The sequence below is a fragment of the Cuculus canorus genome, chromosome 1 (genome assembly GCF_017976375.1).
Source record: "Cuculus canorus isolate bCucCan1 chromosome 1, bCucCan1.pri, whole genome shotgun sequence".
NCBI classification, from domain to species: Eukaryota; Metazoa; Chordata; class Aves; order Cuculiformes; family Cuculidae; genus Cuculus; species Cuculus canorus.
This window is the reverse complement of record NC_071401.1, coordinates 115,099,547-115,119,564: the sequence shown is the minus strand read 5'-3', so window position 1 is coordinate 115,119,564 and position 20,018 is coordinate 115,099,547. Positions and strand designations below refer to the sequence as shown.

Below are 20,018 nucleotides of genomic sequence, written 5' to 3'. Positions count from 1 at the left end.
ACAATCAACACATTGGCTGTGTTGCTGGAAGGTTGAAAAAGGAAGGAAAATTGTGATAAAGACATCCTTTCCACTTCCTTTGAGATTTCTTTCCTCACCTCTGCTTCTTCTAAAGCCAGTTGAACTTCTGATTTCTCTTGTTCAACTTGTTTCTTGATTTTTTCTATTTCATGGAGGCTTTTGTTTCCTTCACTAATCTGATTGGTCAGATCAGAAATCTCCTCTGAAAGAAAAAGAATGGACAGATTTAACCATCAGAGTGTACCAAACATACTGCAATTATCAGAGTGTGAATACAGGACCCTCAAACTATTACCTCGTCTGTACACAAGCACTGTGTTACTTCCAATTACAGGAATTTTTTTACCTGACTAACTTGAAGGCACAGACTTTCTTATAAACATTTTTTAAGGTCACAGTAGTTTATTTTTTATCTGTGATCTGCAGGCTAGCAACACTATGCTCTGCTTTGGGAGATGTCGAGGCTTCATCTGGTGCACCTTTGTCATCTTGTTCTTCCCCTGAGACTGGCACTTCTGCCAGTGACATGTGAGCAAAGGGAAGTCTGCTTTCCTCTAGCCATACCAATTTCTATGTTTAAAACTTTTACCACCAGCATCAGTTGGTGCTAGAAAACACAGCAGAAGGTTAGTCTCAGGGAGGAGAGAAATGCCTTTCCCCACAGCTGTTACAGGGCACCTGCATCCCTCCAGCTGCCTGGTTCCTCATGCTGGTGCGGCTCTTCTTCCACTGGAGATGGGGCCTGAATGAAGCCTACCTTGGAGGTTCTTGTTTTCCCGTTTCAATGTCTCCAGATGGTCCAGTGTCTCCTCGTAGGCATTTTTTAGCTTGAAGAGCTCGGTGCTGAGGCCACGGGCCTCCTTCTGTGAAGCCTCCAGCTCAGCCTGTGACTCTTCATACTTCTGCTTCCAGTCATTGATGATCTTGTCAAACCCACGTTGCTTCTTGTCCAGGGAAGCAGCTGCCGAGTTGGCCTTCTCCAGGTCAATCATCATGTCCTCCAGCTCATTCTGCAGCCTGTGCTTTGTCTTTTCCAGAGAAGAGCACTTAGCATTGGCCGCCTCGATTGCTTCCTCAGCTTCTTGAAGGCGAGCAGCAAGCTTTTTCCTATCAGGTGGGAAGAGACAGTGAAATGACTCACAGCCACTTCTGCCATGCTATCCCGAAAAAATGACACCAAACCAATTAATCAGTTTTTTTAAAGGGGAAACTGGGAAGGGGAGCGAGGGGAAGAAACAGGGAAATTGAGCCTCTAGAAAGAAGGGTCTATGACAGGCAAATAACCAGCTTAAATTATGAATGCTGATATGCAGCAGAAAATTTTATGCATGTATGTGTGAATATTTGATATTGAACTTTTGAACTCTGAAGCAGCAGCCTGCTACATGCTATCTGTGTCTGGGATGGGCTGGCTGTAAATTTTGGTAACACTTGATCTAAACGGAAGCGTCACATTCCTCCAACTGAGAAATGTGAAACAGAACCAGGATGTCTGGTCACACCCTGAGATTTTCTTCATAGACTGTTTAGACTGCAAAAACAGGAGGCTGGGAGTCCTGATAAGAAGAACAGGTCCTGAAAAGAGAAGGGCCCAGAAAGAAGTGAAGATGCCAGATAGAGAAAATGTACTGGAGGTGGAGGAGGACTGGTGCACATCAGAGATATTTGGAGGCAGGTGCTGGAGATGCTCAAAGACTTTGCACAATAACATCAGAGACTGGGAATCATGAGTGGCTGCACAGCACAAGCCAACACGACTTTCTGCCCTGCCTTCTTGAAGCAGCCATCATCTCCTTGCTGGGAAGGGAAGTCAAGGACTAAGGAACATAGCACTGGTCTGGGGCAAAGCAAATAAGTGTCTGAGATAACCAAGAAGGGTAATTTAATCTTGTTAGTTCTTAAATAAATCCCAGTATGCATATCCACTATCGCAAGGACAAGGACTCAGCAGAAACATTGACCTGCCCAGACAATGAAAAGAACAGGAGAAAGACAGCTACAAATGACAGCAATGAGCCAGAGCACTTTTTCCAACCAGATTGCCCTATTTCCTTAGCTCCCAAGGCCCAGGGCTTTAACAAGATAACAAGACCAAGGGAACAGAGTCCTCGCAGCTGAGGGCATGATGAAGCCTGCATAACCCACTTACTTGGCATCTTCCAGCTCCTCAGTTCTCTGAATGGCATCAGTCTCATACTTTGTTCTCCACTGTGCCACTTCTGCATTTCCCTTGGAGAGTGCCCGCTGCAGTTCTGCCTTGGCTTCTTGCTCCTCCTCATACTGCTCCCGCAAGAGATCGCAGTCATGCCTAGCTGCTTGCAGGGCATGAGCCAGGGCATTTTTGGACTGCAGGGATATAAAGGTCACAGCATCTTACAGTTACCAACAGCAAACCCCAAACCAACAGCCCCCAGAAATTCCAATGAAGGCTTAAGTCTCCTTTTTTTTTTTCTTTTTCGTTTTGCCTCTTGACCTGACAGTCCAGGTCAAGTGAGATGCAAAATGTTCGAAGTCATTCCTAACTGGTGACCTGCTGAGGAAGCGTAGATGATGACTAACATCTTTGCAGAAGCATCCACACTTTTAAGATGCAAGATCTGAGATTTTGTCTATACTACTAAGTTTTAATTAGCAATTATGGAAGTTGATTATTTCCCAAACTCTTCTCCTATGACTTGCCTCAGTTACCGGCAGGAACTTATATTAGTACAATTACCAGGAAGCATTCTTATTCCTATGTCTTATTTTAGCTTTTACTCAGGTTATAAGTGAACATGAACAGTTTTCCCTGTTCCACCTCAATGAATGAGACACAATCAAAACGTTACCTTGGTTTCCTCTTCTAGCTGCCTCCTAAGTTCTTCAATCTGTTGTGTAAATGATGTTTTCCCCCGGGACAGCTGACTTATCAGTGACTCCTTCTCTTCAAGCTGTCTTACAAATTCCCCTGTCACAGGATTTAACACAAAAAAAAAAAAAAAGGGTAAGACCCAAAATCCCATCTGTCCAATTCTGCTGATGAAAAGAACTAACAGTGATTGTGTCTGGTCTCTTGTGAAGCTTCTTCCAAAGTGGTAACTATGAGACACTTCACCAGGACAGTTTTTCTTAGATGTGTGTTTGTCCGTTTTTTGGGTTTTTTTTTTTGTTTGTTTGTTTTTGTTTGTTTGTTTTTGTGGGTTTTATGTTTGTAGTTTTTTCTTCCCCCCTCCTTTATTATTATTTTTACTGCCAATACCTTGATTCATTAATTCTAGTTCAGCTCAAGGATCAGACTAGATTGATGTTTACTCTCACAGACAGTTGTAGCTGCCTTTGTTTATACTTTTCTTTGCTACTTTATGTGGTTTTTCCACAGACTTCTTTTCAGAGGGTTACAAAGCACCCTGAGAACCTCACAATTACCAGTGTACAGAACAGAGGGATACATAAGGAAAACTTAATTTATTACAAGAAGTGTGTAACTGCAAGGTGGGAACCGCAGCCTCATGGGAGTACATAGAACTAACATGAAAACAGTCAGGAAATGAAAAATATGTCTTTAAAAATTCACAGAACAGTGATATTTGACGAGGATGCAGAGAAGTACTGCTCTGGTAAAAAATGGTAGCAAGCAGTAAGAGGACATGTGGTAGTTTTGGTCAAATGTGAACGTCTTTTAGAGTGCAATGCCCAAGATCATGCTGAGGAAGATAGTATTTACACACACAGCAGTAGTATGTCAACCCCTACATCTCCCCTCTAGCACTGCAAGATAGATGAACATGTCTTTGTTCCTGAAGCTGGATACATAGCCAGCACATCCACTTCAGCTCGTGAGATGGCATTGCACTATGCTGGTAAATATGGTTATAGGCTTGTTTTAAAAGCCAGTGGAAGGCAAGGTTGTTATTCCACCACCAAGGTTATAAAAATACAAAGACAGTAAAGTGAAAAGACACAAAGCCACTACTTTGTTCAGCAATTCTACTCCAGCCACCTTGAAGCAGATGCCATTGCATAATACATCTCACAGACCTTGAGCGGAGACGCACTTGGTAGACTGTTTCTCAGTAACTTAGCTTAGGCTGAACACACACATACCATTCTCACTCTGGAGTTTTGTCTTCTGAGTAGTGAGGTCATTCATGAGGCGAGTCATTTCCTCAAGTTTAGTTTTTGTCTCATTCAGATGGTCTTCATAAGTGCGACAAAGTTTCTCTGCATTTGCCTAACAGGAATCACAAGAGACATAACAGATCTGTAGCATCCAAGCAGCCATTTGGAAGCAGCACCCTTCCAAACATATCCTTGTTTTGTTTGCATTTCAGAGAAAGAGAGAAGCACAGATAGCAAAGACACAAAGACCACAGCAGCAAATCTCTGTCTACAGTCTCAGGCCAAGGATCTCCTCCAGCCAGGTCACCTTTCCCATTTGTTTTCCCTGAACTGTATTCTGAGCTGAAGCACCAGCATTAAAAAGACTGTTCAAGAACTTCAAAAGCAATCACGTGCCTCTGAAGTTCAGGCATGAGGCTTATAATTGCTAGATGGGAAAATCACCTCCAATGAAAATTGCTTTACTGATTCTGCTTTAATTTCCATTTATCATAAATTGAGTTTGATGACAGCTTTCTAAATCTCAGCATATTGAAATTTCTTTTCTTCACTAGCACTGAAAAATCTCTTTCAAGTGCTCTGAAAGCTACCAAAATTTTCTACTCAAGAAACAAAATTCACTGTAAAAACCTGTGAACTAAGGGCATGATTTGAGAGAGGACTCTGCTTAGGATGGGAGATATCCACCCTTCGATGGCATTACCCCAGTCATCACTAGCCTAGGAAAGCACAATTTAAGTGACACAGTTTAGTGCTCTGACTTATACGGATAAACAATATGCCTGTGACTGAGGATGTATTATGTGTTTTAGAAAGGCTATCTTAATTACTGTCCCATCTCCAGGTAAGAAGGATTATACCACCATCTGGGGAAAGGAGGACATTGTGCAAATAAACACCCTCAGATTGCAAGGCACCACCTTCTGAAACACTTCAGCCCTACCAGGTTCTCTGGGAAACCTTCAGACTGGTCTTAGTTACACATGACATTTGAGGGTTTGGGAAGACTCAGGACCCTTACTTTTCCCTTGACCATCTGCTCCATGTTGGATGTCAGATCATCCACTTCCATCTTTAGCTCGCTTTTCTCCTTTTCCAGTTTCTGCTTGACCCGCTGCAGGTTGTCCAGCTGCTCCCCCATCTCAGCTACACTGTCTGCATGCTTCTTCCTCAGGGTGGCGGCTGTGGCTTCGTAGTGCAGTGTGGCCTCCTCGAGGTCCCTCCGCAGCTTCAGGAACTCTGCCTCACGTTTCTTGTTCATCTCCAGCTGGGCAGCTGTGGCTCCCCCAGCCTCCTCAAGTCGCTCACTTAATTCCTCCAGCTCTCGGGCCAAATCTGATCTCTGCTTTTCCACCTTGGCTCGAGCGGCTCTTTCTGCTTCCAACTCCTCTTCTAATTCTTCTATACGAGCCTACCAAAGAGACACAAGAACCTTTGGGTCGCCCTCATGATGATTCCCATAGGAATATCTTGAAGCACCTTACAAATTGTTAAACCCTCTGCCAGCCCACACTTTACAACTCAGGTGGAAGCACAGGAACTTGCCCATTTCTAGCAATAAATCAGATCTTGAGCTAAAGTAATAATGATGAGTCACATCTTTCTCACAGTAGATTGGTCTCCAAGCTCTAGTTCAAGACATTTAAATCACCTGCATTGACCTTATACACATGTACTTGACATCCAGTTGAAGTACCTGAGAGAAGCTACTTGATGGTAGGAGTAGCAGCAACAAATTGTCATTGAAGGGGGAACTTTTTGCTCTCATTTTAAGAGCTCTCTGACTGAAGTAACTTCTCTCTAGGAGTGTTAAGACAAGATTTCAAATACAGCAGTGTGTAGAATTGCATAAATAATGAATATTCATTAGGAACACTCTCTTTTATGAAATATTTTGACCAATCCGCATTTCACATCCAAGTTATGCAAATGTTCTTTACAAAAAACTGGACTGATATTTTGGGTTAAGACATTTTGTTTGAACTGTGCCGACTCTCTTTGACCTATTAATTTCTCTGAAAATAACCTGTGCATTTCATCCCTTCCCCTAAGTTTTAAATTCATCCTTATCACTGCTGAACTCCTCCCCAGCATCCATCTTCAGCTCCATGGTTTGGAACAATATTATTTGCTTAAAACAAAACACCAGAGTCTTTCTGCCTTGGCTGAAACCACTAGCATTCTGTGGTCATACGTCCTACAACTGGGAAGGAGCCATTACAGAGCAAGCATCCTGAGGGGTAAAAGAATCATTCTGGGAAGCTACAAAGGTGCACCTTGTTGGGTTTCAAAGCTGAGCTGCAGCTAGCCATGAAAAGTCTCTGCAGAGCCTTTCAGTGAGGCACAAAGAAAAACTCATGCTAAGATAAATGAGGAAGAAGCAAGCTGACCTGAAGCTCCTTGATCTTCTTCTGCAGCTGCATCACTATAGCTTGTTCATCTTCTATCTTGGAATTCAGCTGGCTCATTTCAAATTCTTTCCTGCCACAGAAAGGAAAATCCTACTGTGACAATTTTCCCTGTAGCTTGAAGTTAGGCTTTTGTAATCTTTAGAAAGTTGTTCAATAAAACTTGTAACATATCTAAAAATGAAAGCAATCCTCATGTATTGATATTTGCATGAAAACACATCTTCCTCTAAGTAGCATTTTCCAAGTCAAGACTCTGCATGCATTTGTGCAATTAAATTTCTGATTCTTCGTATCATACAAAAGTAATGTTATTTTCAGACTCAATGGAAAAATATATTTGACAGAGTCAGGTCTTTCAACAATATTGTCACAAGTAGTTGGAATGAACAACTTTTTAGAGACTTCCTTCTGCTTTCTCCTACAAGCAATGAAAAACATAGAAGGGTGGTCTTGATTGTTGTGGTTTGTTTTTTTTTTTAATGCTGGAAAGTGTAATGACTTCTAGCATTTCAGGTGTGCCAGGCACATGTAAAAGTGATTTTTCCCTCCTTCCTTGGCTACGTACTCTTTCCTCATGAAATTTCCTGTAGCCACCATCAGAGCAGGATAACACACTTGAAGGCTCTGAAATGACTGCAGTAACTCTGTTGCTCTATTTGGTACAACAGTATCAATCTCTTACTTTTTTAGCTTTTCTTCCATCTGCAGCTTATCGTTCTCCAAGTCCATGACACTCTCTTGGGTCAGCTTCAAATCCCCTTCCAGTTTGCGTTTTGCCCTTTCTAGATCCATCCTCACTTTCTTTTCTTGTTCAAGTGAGCCCTCAAGCTTTAGGAACAAAGTTACTTATTAAATATATTGAACAGAGATGATTTAAAACAATCAAACATATGCTAAGCCTGGTTTTGTGCTGAGCTCTAGCATGGTGCAAAGCAGAAGTACTTAAGTACAAGCAGCCTATTTTACATTTTTTTGGTTTCTAGCAGTCAGTGGGCCTACAGGCTAATGAAATGTAACACAAGTCTTAGTCCATGCTTTACATTTGTGCAAGCATTACAGTTCTCTTAGTAGCAAAGTTCTGTTTGACTTCATGCCAGTCAATATGCAAATACAAACTGAGTAGATTTTCCCTCGTTATCACACTCCTTTCAAAGACTGAACTACGCAGATAAGTTTTTATAGCGTTCCTGTAAATATACCTTTTACAGACAATACAAAGACTGCATTTCTAAATCCTCAATCATTTCTGAAAGGATAGGAATACATTTCAAAGCTTTGCAACATTTCAGACTCAAGAAAACTGTAAGTGGTAGACTAGCCTGGGCAAACACAAGGGCAGAGCCAGCTTACATCATCTACTTGCTGTTCCAGTTTCACTTTAGCTTTGCTCAGTGTGTTGACCTTGTCCTCCTCTGCTTGTAGGTCATCCAGAACTTGCTGGTGAGCTTCCTGCAAGGACTTTTTCTCCTTAGCAAGTTTGCTGATGTTCTCATCAAGAGTTGCCATTTCTTCTGTCAGATTTTTAACCTGTGTGAAAAAGGAAGATGCATTTGTTAGACTTCGTAGCAAGGTATTATCATTACCTGGCTCAAATGACTGTCTTGTATGCATGGAAAGAAAGACATTTCTCCCCTGCCCAGCCTCTTGTGGCTTTTTGAGTGAAATTTTCATCAAGGGGACCAGCTCTTCTTGTGGATTTTTTACATTATTTCAAATTTACTAAATTCTTTTCAGTGTCACTCCCATTGTGGTGAACTCCTACTTCTGATTCCCTCTGACAGAAGTAGGAGATGAAGTTTACATTTACAAGCTCGAAGAAGAAGAGCTGGAAGAACTTATGATTACAGCAGAAAATAGTTTACTTAAAAATGTCCAAACTAGACATAATTCTTCAGCTGAATTGCAGCAAAGCTTACTTTGAAAAAAGGGAAACTTAGGCTCAGAGTTAAGATTTTCTCTCATAAGGTTAAATAACCCTGTATATACTGATTCTTCAGTATGGCCTATAAAACAGAGTGTAAAAGCATCAGAAGACCAGTATCTCTTGTCATAAAGGTAATCCATGCCCAATCTCTTTTTGAATACATGATGGAGTTTTAGATGTACCTTGTTTTCAGTAGCATGCTTCTCTTTCTCTACTTTTGCAAGTGTTATTTCAAGGTCATCAATATCTTTCTTGAGCTCTGAGCACTCATCTTCCAATTTTCTCTTCTTAGAAGTCAGCTCAGAATTCATCTCTTCCTCATCCTCAACTCGCTCCGTCAGTTCCTTGACTTTGGCCTCTAGCTGAATCTTGGATTTAATCAACAAGTCACATCGTTCTTCAGCATCTGCCAGAGTGTCTTGCTCCTGGTGTGACACAAGGAAGAGGACAGCAATGACTACCTGGCCCTTTTTTTTCCCCTCACTTCCCCCCTCTAAGTGGTTAGAGAGCCTGATCCAATGCTACAGAGCAGCGTAAGGTTATATACCAGAACAAGAGACTTTCTATCTGCTCTAATTTTTAGCGAGACTCTGATAACACCAATAGCTTATTTTAATTGATTTGCATTAAGAGCCTGGTCTGCAAGCCTTTGAGTTTCGAAGAACATGAAATAAATATATGTGTATATGTGTCTACTCACAGCTTGGAGCTGGAGAAGCAAATCATTTTTTTCCTGAACTAGAGAGACTTGCTTTTCTTCAAGTTCTTTTCTCCTGGCTTCAGATTTTTCCAGGGCCTCCTTCAGTTTCAAGAACTCTTCCTTCATGTTGGCCATCTCCTTTTCAGTTTCTGCAGATTTCAGAAGAGGTTTGATCTTAAAGAAAAGCTTCATCCAGGGCCAGTTCTTCACAGCCATAAAAGCACGGATGTTCCACTGAATTACAAGAAGGGCATCCCTGGTTTAAGAAGAAAACAAAAGAAAATTCCCTAAAGCTTAGCCTAAATTGAGAAAGTGAGGCTGTTTTTCATTCTTGGTCAGTTTCATGGCTTTGTCCTCTGTAATTTTTATGGAACTAGGTTCCAAAATAGGCAAGAAACTTCCTGCATATCTCTTGATCTTCAGGGACATGAAAAATTTCCAAATCTGATTTTTACCAGAGCTGCAGGCAATTAATGTAGAGTTGCTATTATTTTTATCATACATCCACTTTAAACCTTAAATTTAGGGTTAGCTATAGCTTCAGGGACCGTAATAATGTCTCTATTCCAAATATAATTAGATGGTAATGACTAATTATCTGTTAAGATATAAGAGGGTGCCTTCATACCTGCGTTCCACTATCTTCTGAAATTCAATCCGCATCAGTCTGCCACGTGCTCTTGCCTGGATCATTGTTAAGATTTTGGCAAGTCTCTCATCCCTCATTTCTTCTAGATGGCCCAAGAGACCAGCCTTGAAGAACACCTGGTACATGCACATGTGTCATTTCACCATAAACAATGATTTTATTCCAGACTTACACAAGTTTCCTTATTGAAATCGTTCAGAAGAATAGTGCTTTTATTGACACTTTATAAAGTAAAAGAGTAAAGAAGGCCAAATATTACTTGTATCAGGGACTGCACTGTACAGTACCAAAGTTGTTTTAAAACTGTGTCTCATCTCCCCGGTTTTGAATAAGCCAAACCATTTTATTGTCACATTTTTCTTGCCACAGTACTTATCAGCTGTGGCGGGGTTCATAGCAGGTCAGCTGAACCAAAACTCCCAGCTCCCAGAGATCCCTCCTGATGGGATCATGTCATAATTGCACATGGCCTCATTTCAAAAGCTGCAGCTGACCTTGTGGTCCATATACATTTGAGTATACCTAGATTATATTAAATACGCTATTGTTTTACTGGGAGGCATGGACCATCAGCTGCTGCTGTGTCCACTTGTGGTGTCGCAGTAATGAAAGCTTTGCGGGGGAGCTTGAGCCAGAAAAGTAAAATTCCTCTAGCATAGCTTAAAAATTCATATCACTTTGCTGTTATATTGCTGGTTTCATGTATTATTAACTCTTCATTAATTACCACTACCAGAAATAGCATGACATCCTATTCCACAAATTAGATATTAGATCCATAGCTTTTCTCTTTACACAAGCAGCGATGTTCTTTTCTGCTTACCTTGGTGTGTCCAAACCGATATTGGTTATGGTCAACATCTAAAGATGACAACAGTTTTTCAGCAGCTTTTCTGCTATCCACAAACTTATCTTCTGGGATTGCACCTGGATTCAGAATGCGGTACCTGTTAATAAGAGATGAGCAATGAGTAAAATTGGCCTAGATTCTGCTGAGTTTTTTTCCTCCCTCTTCCCCAAAAACTTAAAAAAGAAAATCACCTAGGGTAATTTCCTAATTTGCATCTACACATACTCAAGCAAGAGCAGAATTCTGTCTTCCACGTTCAGGCAAACTGGACAGAAAATAAACTTGAATAGAATTAAATATCACAAATAAAAATGAGAAGATACGCTTTGCCTATTTTGACTGATAGGTTAGGACAGGAGATAACACAGCTCTGCATTACCTTTGTTTAAAGTCAGCATAAAGCACCCTGTTTGGGAAACCCTTACGGCAAATGCGGATGCCTTCCAGGACACCATTACAGCGGAGCTGATGCAAGACAAGGAAAGCATCCATTTCACCTACAAGGGAAAACAAAGCCTAAGTTAAATAGACCTTCTCTATAGGGCCTACTCTTCATTTCACCAAGGGAACTGGAAAATGTGAGGTGTCATGTCCTGAAAGAGCAACACCATTGGAAAAGGTGAACAGCACACATAGTATTTAAGTACAATCTGGAGACTTGGAAGTAAGTATTATAATGACATAGTTCAAATATACCAATCTTTTAAGACTGTTACGTTTTCCGTACCTGGAGTTTTTGATTCATTTGGGATAATGCATCGTACAAAGTGAGGGGCTGTAGATCTTAGGTTAGTCATCAGCTTATTTAAATTTTCCTAGAATAGGCATATTAAAAACACAATTAGCTTTAGCAGTTTAGTGGAAATCCAACCACTTATTTCCTCCAACAAAAAGATAAGATTACCAAAATTATTACAGAGAAATGTGTTCAAATAAACCAAAGTACAAATTAACTTTATTATAGGAATCCACATCAGTTTTAGCAAAGTCTTAAGAAGACACGTGTTTTACTTACAACCCCAGAAATGTCAGAAGCAAAATGCAGTATCATCCTGCAAAGCATTTCTGTAAAGCCAGCTGCATTTTTGCCTAGTCACTTCCCCACTCAGTGAGGATAGTTCACCTTTCCCACCTGTTCCTCACAAAAGCTAGCTTTTTGTTCTCCTGGCCAAACATTTTCACTTTAGTGATCTCAAGCAGATGTCTCCCAGGCAGGCACCAAGCTAACTTGGAAGTAGCCAACCGTTCAGGACCTACCAGTGATCACCGAGCTCTGTGGAAAGTGTTTGGTGTAGTAAGTAGAAAATAGAGATCGTTAGAGGAGGAATATTATGTCATCAGCACAGCTGTTCAAACTAAAAATTTGTCATATGGACAATAAATGAGATGACCTGAGCCGGGTACTTAGCAGCTCCTTGTGTGCTGGAAAGTGGGCTTCTATTTGTGAACCATTAAATTACTGTCTGAGTAATTCTCCGTCTATCTTTACGCTTCTTCAGCTGTTAAGATACAGGTCTCAATTTCCTGTGATTTCTCCTCATGAGGAGTATATCCAAACAAGATAAAGTGTTATGACTACTTCCTTCCCTATCTGAGGTTTGTCTACATTACAGCTTTCTCAACGTTACCCAGAAGAAACTGTACTGATGGCAAATTACAAATCCCATTTTTCCCCAGCTTCCACCAGGAGCACGTGCCGGTCCCAGCAGACGGAACTGCTCAGGAAAAAAGGCTATACGACACCCCATTCAACAACATTTGTTTTCCATGACTGCTCTGATCAAATTACAAACAGTAATCAGACAGGGAATAGTAAATTCCTTGCAATCAGTTCCCATTCCACTGTCACGCATGAAGCAATAAGACACAAATTGATTTTTTTTCACAAGATTTTGATACTTTCTCGAATAGAATAGAAAACGCTTGAATACAATCTCCTGAATGCTCAAAGAACATAAAATGGAGCAGCCCCTCACAAATGTAGTTTTAATAACAATATATTCATTTAGCCAAGGGCAATGACTCAGGCCTAGAATCAAATTCTGATGCTGGATTTCAACATTTTTTTGTCTATGACAATCCTTAACATTCTTCTTCAATGTATTGTCTTAACTCAAACCATCAGATGAGAAGAGGTAAACAAACCTTGTGCAATGAAGAAACAGTTTGAAAAGAAGCACCTTTCTTGCGTTTCTTTTCTCCACCCTGGTCAGCTAAGATAAAAAAGACAAGAACAAAAGAAATATCACAATCTTTATCTCAGTGAGAGGTGCAGGCAAAGCATGGGAGACAGATAGACTGTTCCAATAGTGCAACTCCTTTGAAAGACTTGATGCTCTGATTCCTCAAATATTACACAAAATATTCTGAACCTCAAAAGTGTGATATATCACAAGTTCGCAGCTGTCTATCCATACTTAGGATTTTTGTCAGAGACCACTGTAAGCTTTTTGGATTGTGTTTGCATTTCAGATCTACACAGCATCACTTGTTATGCAAAAAGTCCATAAATATGACTAAATCAAAGAAGAACCCACAAACTTTTAACAATATGGTAATTTGTAGAGCATTAAAAATCCTATCAGGTGAGATAATGCAGAAAAGTCATGCCTAGGGAAATTTATACTTTACATTGTACTGTATAGACACTGAATCTCACGTGTCTGCTGTGCAAACATGGAACTTGTGCAAGTCCAGAATAGAGGGAAATTAATATTTATTTCGTAGTTTTAGATATAGTAGCTCTGCATGTCCTGCATTTTGCTTAAGGCTTCAGAGTCCAAATCACTCAGATACTCCAAAGGAATGCTAGTTCCTGACATGACCCTTATGAAATTTCACAAGAGCCAAACATAACCCAAAAATGTACAACAGTTGCTGTAGCTTTCTAAACACTGGACCATTAGATCATTCCCAGGAGGTCTGATATTCTGTCACCTGTCAACAGTAGCCAATGTAAAAGAAGTGAAGAGTGCAATGTTCTTGATGCAATTATCCACAGCCTTTCCCACGCTGAAAGTAAAAGTGCCAAGACTGGAAAAGGCTAATCTGGACAGGCTGTTCATTTTTCCATACACTGGGGAAAAGCAAGGTAGTATTCTAACTGACAGGAATATCCACAGGCAAATAGGAAGTCAGTAATTAGCAAGAATTTGCTAGCAGCAGGATTTTTGTTATATATATATATATATATTTAGCTGTGTCTCTTATTCACGTTATGAGGTCTGCAGCCTGCTTGTTTCCTCAGAAAGTGTCTTATGATTCATGACAACAACATCTATAGAACTGAGGTTAGTAATAAATAGGCTGTAAGTGATTGCAACTTCAGGACATAAGAGCTACATCTTTGTAATAAATATGAGTCTTATTTACTTAAGATTGATTTTCTGGTTGTTTGATACTTGTCTTCTCACAAATAAAACACTTCTGTGTAATGCATACAGCTTAAATATATTCTCAGACATACATTGGTCTTGTCAAACAAAAAACCAACAGCAAGCATCGAGGAAGATATATTGGCCAAATCACCTACTGTCGCCAATGCTGAATGATGCAGAAGTACCTTCAGTGTCTATTTGCCAATAATCCAACAGAATATTCCAAAACTCTCTCTTAAACTTCGTATTTCTTATTTCATTCAGGGTGGCTAGCACCAAAAACTACAGTGTGGGAAACAAGAGCTGTTCTAGTTTGTAGGTATTTATATACAGATTTTTTTGTGCAACACTTGCCTACATATCTGAACATTTGCATGCTCGAACTCCCACTGGAGTGTTCACAACACACAGATTTCCTTGCCAAAATCGCTTGGAGGCACTACACATTCAAATTAGCTGAGTTAATGGCCTCCTTGGTATAACTGGCAAACTCCTACAGATGCTGTGTGCATCTAAATAATTAGTCACTGCCTCATTTAGCATTGAGTCAATTGCAGTTGAGAGAATTGCTTTGTTTCTTAAATTCATTCTTAAGCACACATGCCAGAAATGAAAGAAAACCAATGTGAGACGATTCTGCTTACCACTGTCGGCGCCAATGTAGCTCTCAAACAAGCTTGCCAGGAGTTTGTTGGATGATTTTTGGAAAATACCTACTACAGTTTCATTAAGTGGGTCTTTGTTCTTCTCAAGCCACCCAATGATGTTATATGGAACCTACAGCAAGGCATCGAAAACAAACAAGATGTTACAAATGTTCCACCTTCAGAATGGTCAGTAGTTCTTTATGGTTGGCTTGAAGCCAATGACCTTCTGTGAAGTGCTGCTCTCATAGAAGTACCAATCACATGGTTTTCATAATTTGTCTTCCAATTCTCTGCTTCCTAATTACCCAAACTCTCTTCCTAGTAATTACCATCCGAACCCTGCATACCCCTCCAAACCTGGTCCCTAGATCTTCTCAGGGACTCCAAGCAGTTGGCTGTAGACATACCACATGTCATCCAAGGACACTGCATAAGTAGTGCACAAGTAATAATTTCACTTCACAACAGCATGCTACACTGGAATAATCAGAGTTTCTGGAAGAAATTTATGATTAAAAACCTAACTCCTAGACTTTGCCCCAGCTCTGTTTAGTGGGATAATTTATTCCCTTATTAGTACCGCAAGGCGACAGAAATTCTAATTTTCTTTGCTGAATGCATGAACAACTACAGATAAAGAGCAAGATGAGCATTATTTCCCTTAATAAATACAAAATTAGCTTAATGTTCAATTATAATTTAAATTAACAGTATTGGTAGGTTCTAGCTCTGCTGTGCTGAGGCTTCATATCAATTCTAGTTTGATAAAAATTTACTGTGTCCCTCTCAAATTCTTTCTTCTCATCTGGTCTGAAAACAGAGCTTTGAAGCTAGGCAAATTTTGGCTCAGGTATCACAGTGCTGGATTGTATTCCAATTCACCTCATCATCAGAGGGCCTGTTAACTAAGCCTTCACAGCAGAATTACCTGTATTTCCTTTTGCTACTTTGACACACTGGTCCTAGCTTGAGTAAAAAGTTATGTCAATTACTTTTTTTTTAACCCACCCTGAACTTAGGCAGAAATTACGCAGTTCATTTGTACAGGGAACAAAGATGGAAAGTTAGAAGTTGCTGCTTAATCACTAGACTGAATCTGATTATAGGAAAGATGATAAAGACAAGCAAGGAATATCTTCAGCAAAATTATTATTAGCCTTCCTCAGTTTGTTTCATTTTATATGTGTATCCAAAGACCCCAAGGTCTGGGAGTGTGGTGGCATCCAACTGGGTTGCAATACTTGTACAGAGAGAACAGGCATCTGCTTTTACTCCTAACTGTTCTTTTCTTCTCCTCTTCATTCATCCCACCCTCCTTCATTGTGCACTAGGGGCAAAACCCCACCTGGAAGACCTCTAGTACAAAGTCTGTCCACCAGCAGAGGAACTTACTGCACCAGCATAATGAAGAAGTTCAAAGTGAGCTTCATATTTCCTTTTCTTATCAGGCCTGGGCTTCTGTAAGTTAGGTGACTTGCCAAGATGATTGTCATAGAGTTTAGCTTTGAATGTCATATCTGTAGCTTTTGGGAACATACATTCCTCTTCAAGGATAGACAGGATCCCCAATGGCTGTGGATTGAAGAACATATTTGTTGGAAAATGCATAGGCTGCCTGCTTTCAGTAGCTATGCAGCCTTTATGTTTGCCCTGATGGAATTTTAAGCCTGAAAAGTTTCTCCTCAGGCTGAGGAGGAAATCTTTGACTGTTCTGTTAAAAGAGTAACCACACCTTTGACTACTCAGTATGTCACTTCTGCCCAGAGGAGGCTTTGTGATGACTGCCGGAAAGGGTTTGATTTGCCTTTCAAGGCAGTTGGACCAATGAGCATTTTATTATTTGTCTCAGGAAAAGATTAAGCAACTTTGTAGAGATTTTTTTTAGGGTCTAGAATCACGTGCAGATGTCCTACCCCTGGAGAAGAAAGTGATCAAGTAGAATCAGCCTTTCTACTCCAGCTGTTCCAAATGTCCTGTTTATACAAGACTCAAAATGTCATTTTTCATCATAGATCAGCAGGGTTAGACGGCTTTCCATAAGACATGACAGAAAAAGAGATAACAAGAAGGGACAGCATCCCCACCAGGACCACATTATATTCACAAAGAAGGGAAAAGGAAAGGCAGATCCCATGCTGGGGAAGCAGTGAGAAGGAAGCAATAGTTCCAAGCTAGGAAGAGTATGAAGGATTTTGCATATCAACATGTAATGTAAGAAAAAGGAGCACCTCAGGGGGAGGTACAGGGCATATGAACGAAACATAGCATTTGTCCTAAAAAAGCTGACAAGTAAGTTTGGTGTTAAGCATATGTGGAAAAAAAGTAAATGGATGAACAGTAGGGACAGAGTAAGACAAAAATAAAAACCAAGAAAGATTATACAGCCACACAAGTTAACAGTGACAGCTTGTGGTTACTGTTCATTCTGTAAGGCAAACTTACAAAGGTAAAGCCAAGCAGCCACAAGTGCCACAAATATTCATTTTTCCTTTGATTCCATATTGCAAGTAGAAAGGCAAGAAACTTAACCTGTCCTTTATCCTAATCTGTTCACCGGACCTTGGGGCATCTCCAAGAGAGTATAATGAATAAAAAGAATTCAGTAAACACGCTTCAGCACTCCTGTACATACCTTCTCAATTAGATCAATGCAGGCCTGCAGATCCATGCCAAAATCAATGAACACCCAATCAATGCCTTCCTTCTTATACTCTTCTTGCTCCAGGACAAACATGTGATGATTGAAAAACTGTTGCAGTTTCTCATTAGTGTAATTGATGCAGAGTTGCTCAAAGCTGTTAAACTGCAGGAGGAGATAAAAAAGAAGCATTTGCACCACAGTTAACTATGGTAAGAGCTTGGCAGAACACCAATAAGGAAATTGTTTACATCTGAAACTTTCTAAACAGTGGCTGGTTGAGAAACTACTTAGCATAACACCAAAGGCAAAGGAGGGGGGAGTTCAGTAGCAGGCTGCTAGCTGCTTCATGTACTGTCCCCTGGAATGTGAGGACAACTAGATTTGTTCAGGTGTCTGAGGACGCACATGCTTTTCCTTCAACAGCATGCCACAACAGTCCTGTAAACCAGTCTCCTTTGCTGTGTAAGGAGAACAATATGTAGCAGCAACAGAATCACAGAACAGTCCATCTTGGAAGGGACCTCAACAGATCAACTGGCCCAGCCTTTCACAGAAAAGGGAGCCTAGATGAGATTGTCTAGTATCCTGTCCAATCACATCTTGAAAACCACCAGTTTACTCCTGCCAGATACCTAGGGAGTCTGTTCCAGTGAATGATTGTTCTCACTGTAAAAAACATCTTTCATATATGGAGATTAAGACACATCTCTTATATTGAGATACAAACAGGAAGAAGTATCATACTCTATAAAAGATGCTTTCTCTCAAAGAGAAGGAGTGGGAAAAATACATTCTCCTAAAATACAGCCCAAAGCATATGAGATGTTGTCTTTACTAAAGGTTGCCACCCTCTGCCTCCCCAGGAACTATTAGCATGTCCAGCAGTGTTAAATGCTAAGGTTTTTCTACATCTATTCATGGAAAAAACTTGTAAGATCATGTACGCTATTTGCCTTATGGCTTTCTTGGTGCTTTGGCTTCTGCTCATTTAGAAAAAGAAATATCCACCTAAAAGCTGTTGCTTGGTATCTTTTATGTGCTTCCACCAATTTCTCACATGGTAATACTTACATCAAAGATTTCAAACCCAGCAATATCCAAGACTCCAATGAAGAACTGTCGTGGCAGCTTAGTGTCCAAGGTCCTGTTGATACGGACCACCAGCCATTTGAACATTCGATCATACACTGCCTTAGATAAGGCTCCAACAGCATACAAAACCTAAAATACATGTTTCAAAATACCACCATGTGAAACAGAATTCACAGTGAAACACATGATTTCAGTACAGTAGCCCATTTCAACCCCAACTTATGGTTTAAATGAAATTTTGCAATGATTCTCAAGTCACCAAGGCATGCTTAATGTAACACACAGCTTCTCCCATTATCTATGCTGACTTTTCTTTAAATTATTGTTATGTATATGTATGTATACTAACACATATAAAGTGCTTGTAAAGTACCTATTGAGTAACAGCTGCACAGAAGGCTGCAGATGTCTTAAGCCCTTATGTTGCTGTGGAAGCTAGGTATCAGAAAGATCACAGGCCAGATACCAGCCAAGATGTCCAGAGCTACTGACAGGAGAGGTCTGTGCTCAAGTTGCTCATTGCCATTTGCTTCCAATTTTTGAGGGATGCTATGTCATAAGCAGGCAATAGGAAGAGTCTGTCAAAGGTCTTTTTTAGCCTATGCACATCTACACTGACAGGATAGACCTCTCTCTAGCAGTTTTCTGGTTTCTGAGACCGTACTACAGCCTTTCTTCTAAAACCAGTTTTCATTGTAACAAAAATGCTGCAGCATCTCCTTCAATACTGCTACAGCTGCAGCAATTCTAACCCAAGGACATTTGCTTCCTAAATTAAGAGATACCTTTAAGTGGATATTGTCTTTAGCTGATTGAGGTCACACTGAGCTTAAAATTACATGAATAATGAATGAGTGATGAGTGAATAAATAATCCATGACTCAAATCTTCTAGGTAACTATTCTTATCCGGAATTAGACGTCAGTCCCCATGCGGTTTTACTGCACCTGGTTTCTTCGAGTGACTGCTACTAACACATCAGAAAAACAATCCTATCAAAAGCGGTGCAGGCCAGTATTCCTTTGTCAGTCTGTTTACCAGTTTCCCACGCTTTCACTGTCTATTCCCCCATGTTTGGGGATATGAAATGAGAACAGGTACTAGAGGTACATGTTAATATTTATAGGAGCTATCCGTCTCTCTGAGGTGTTACAGATGAATCTTCAAGGCTTGTGGGACAGCTATCCAAATACTCTGAAAGCTTCTGCTTACCTGTTCAACACTTTGACCTTTGGTCACATACTCATTGCCAACTTTCACTCTAGGGTGCAATAAACCCTTAATCAAATCAGAGGAGTTGATTCCCATTAGGTAGGCAGCTTTGTCAGCACCTGATCAAGAGAAACAAGTTTTCAGCTGGCTTTGAGCTTCTGCATTGAAACATGCCTAGCCAAGAAAAAAAACATTAAGTACATCACTTCCAAAGAGAAACTGGATAAAAACCTTGGTCTTTTAATGATTTGCATTAAGTGTGTCTGTACTCTCCCTTGTGGTAGAGGATGTCATCTAGCTACCTTACACTCCAATTGCTGCAATAATTACACTCAAGAAACTCATCAGGTATAGGAAACGAACGTATCTCCACACTGATTGTAGGCAGTTTTAGGT

The 20,018-nt window shown here is 40.3% G+C and overlaps 1 protein-coding gene across 1 annotated transcript in view; it reads right to left on the bottom strand.

Annotated features, from left to right (window-relative positions):
* Positions 1-20,018, bottom strand: part of MYH15 (myosin heavy chain 15) — a 48,239-nt gene that overhangs the window by 12,548 nt on the left and 15,673 nt on the right. The window contains exons 14-34 of the mRNA XM_009557149.2: positions 19,623-19,741; positions 18,390-18,539; positions 17,310-17,480; positions 16,070-16,249; positions 14,675-14,807; positions 12,799-12,866; positions 11,381-11,468; positions 11,033-11,150; positions 10,627-10,750; positions 9,783-9,919; positions 9,155-9,410; positions 8,637-8,879; positions 7,881-8,057; positions 7,213-7,358; positions 6,510-6,600; positions 5,141-5,530; positions 4,105-4,231; positions 2,850-2,968; positions 2,171-2,367; positions 779-1,128; positions 99-223 (exon numbers count right to left, since the gene is read on the bottom strand). Of these exons, the coding sequence (XP_009555444.2) occupies positions 99-223; positions 779-1,128; positions 2,171-2,367; positions 2,850-2,968; positions 4,105-4,231; positions 5,141-5,530; positions 6,510-6,600; positions 7,213-7,358; positions 7,881-8,057; positions 8,637-8,879; positions 9,155-9,410; positions 9,783-9,919; positions 10,627-10,750; positions 11,033-11,150; positions 11,381-11,468; positions 12,799-12,866; positions 14,675-14,807; positions 16,070-16,249; positions 17,310-17,480; positions 18,390-18,539; positions 19,623-19,741 (3,509 nt within the window). The remainder of the gene's footprint in view (positions 1-98; positions 224-778; positions 1,129-2,170; positions 2,368-2,849; positions 2,969-4,104; positions 4,232-5,140; positions 5,531-6,509; positions 6,601-7,212; positions 7,359-7,880; positions 8,058-8,636; positions 8,880-9,154; positions 9,411-9,782; positions 9,920-10,626; positions 10,751-11,032; positions 11,151-11,380; positions 11,469-12,798; positions 12,867-14,674; positions 14,808-16,069; positions 16,250-17,309; positions 17,481-18,389; positions 18,540-19,622; positions 19,742-20,018) is intronic.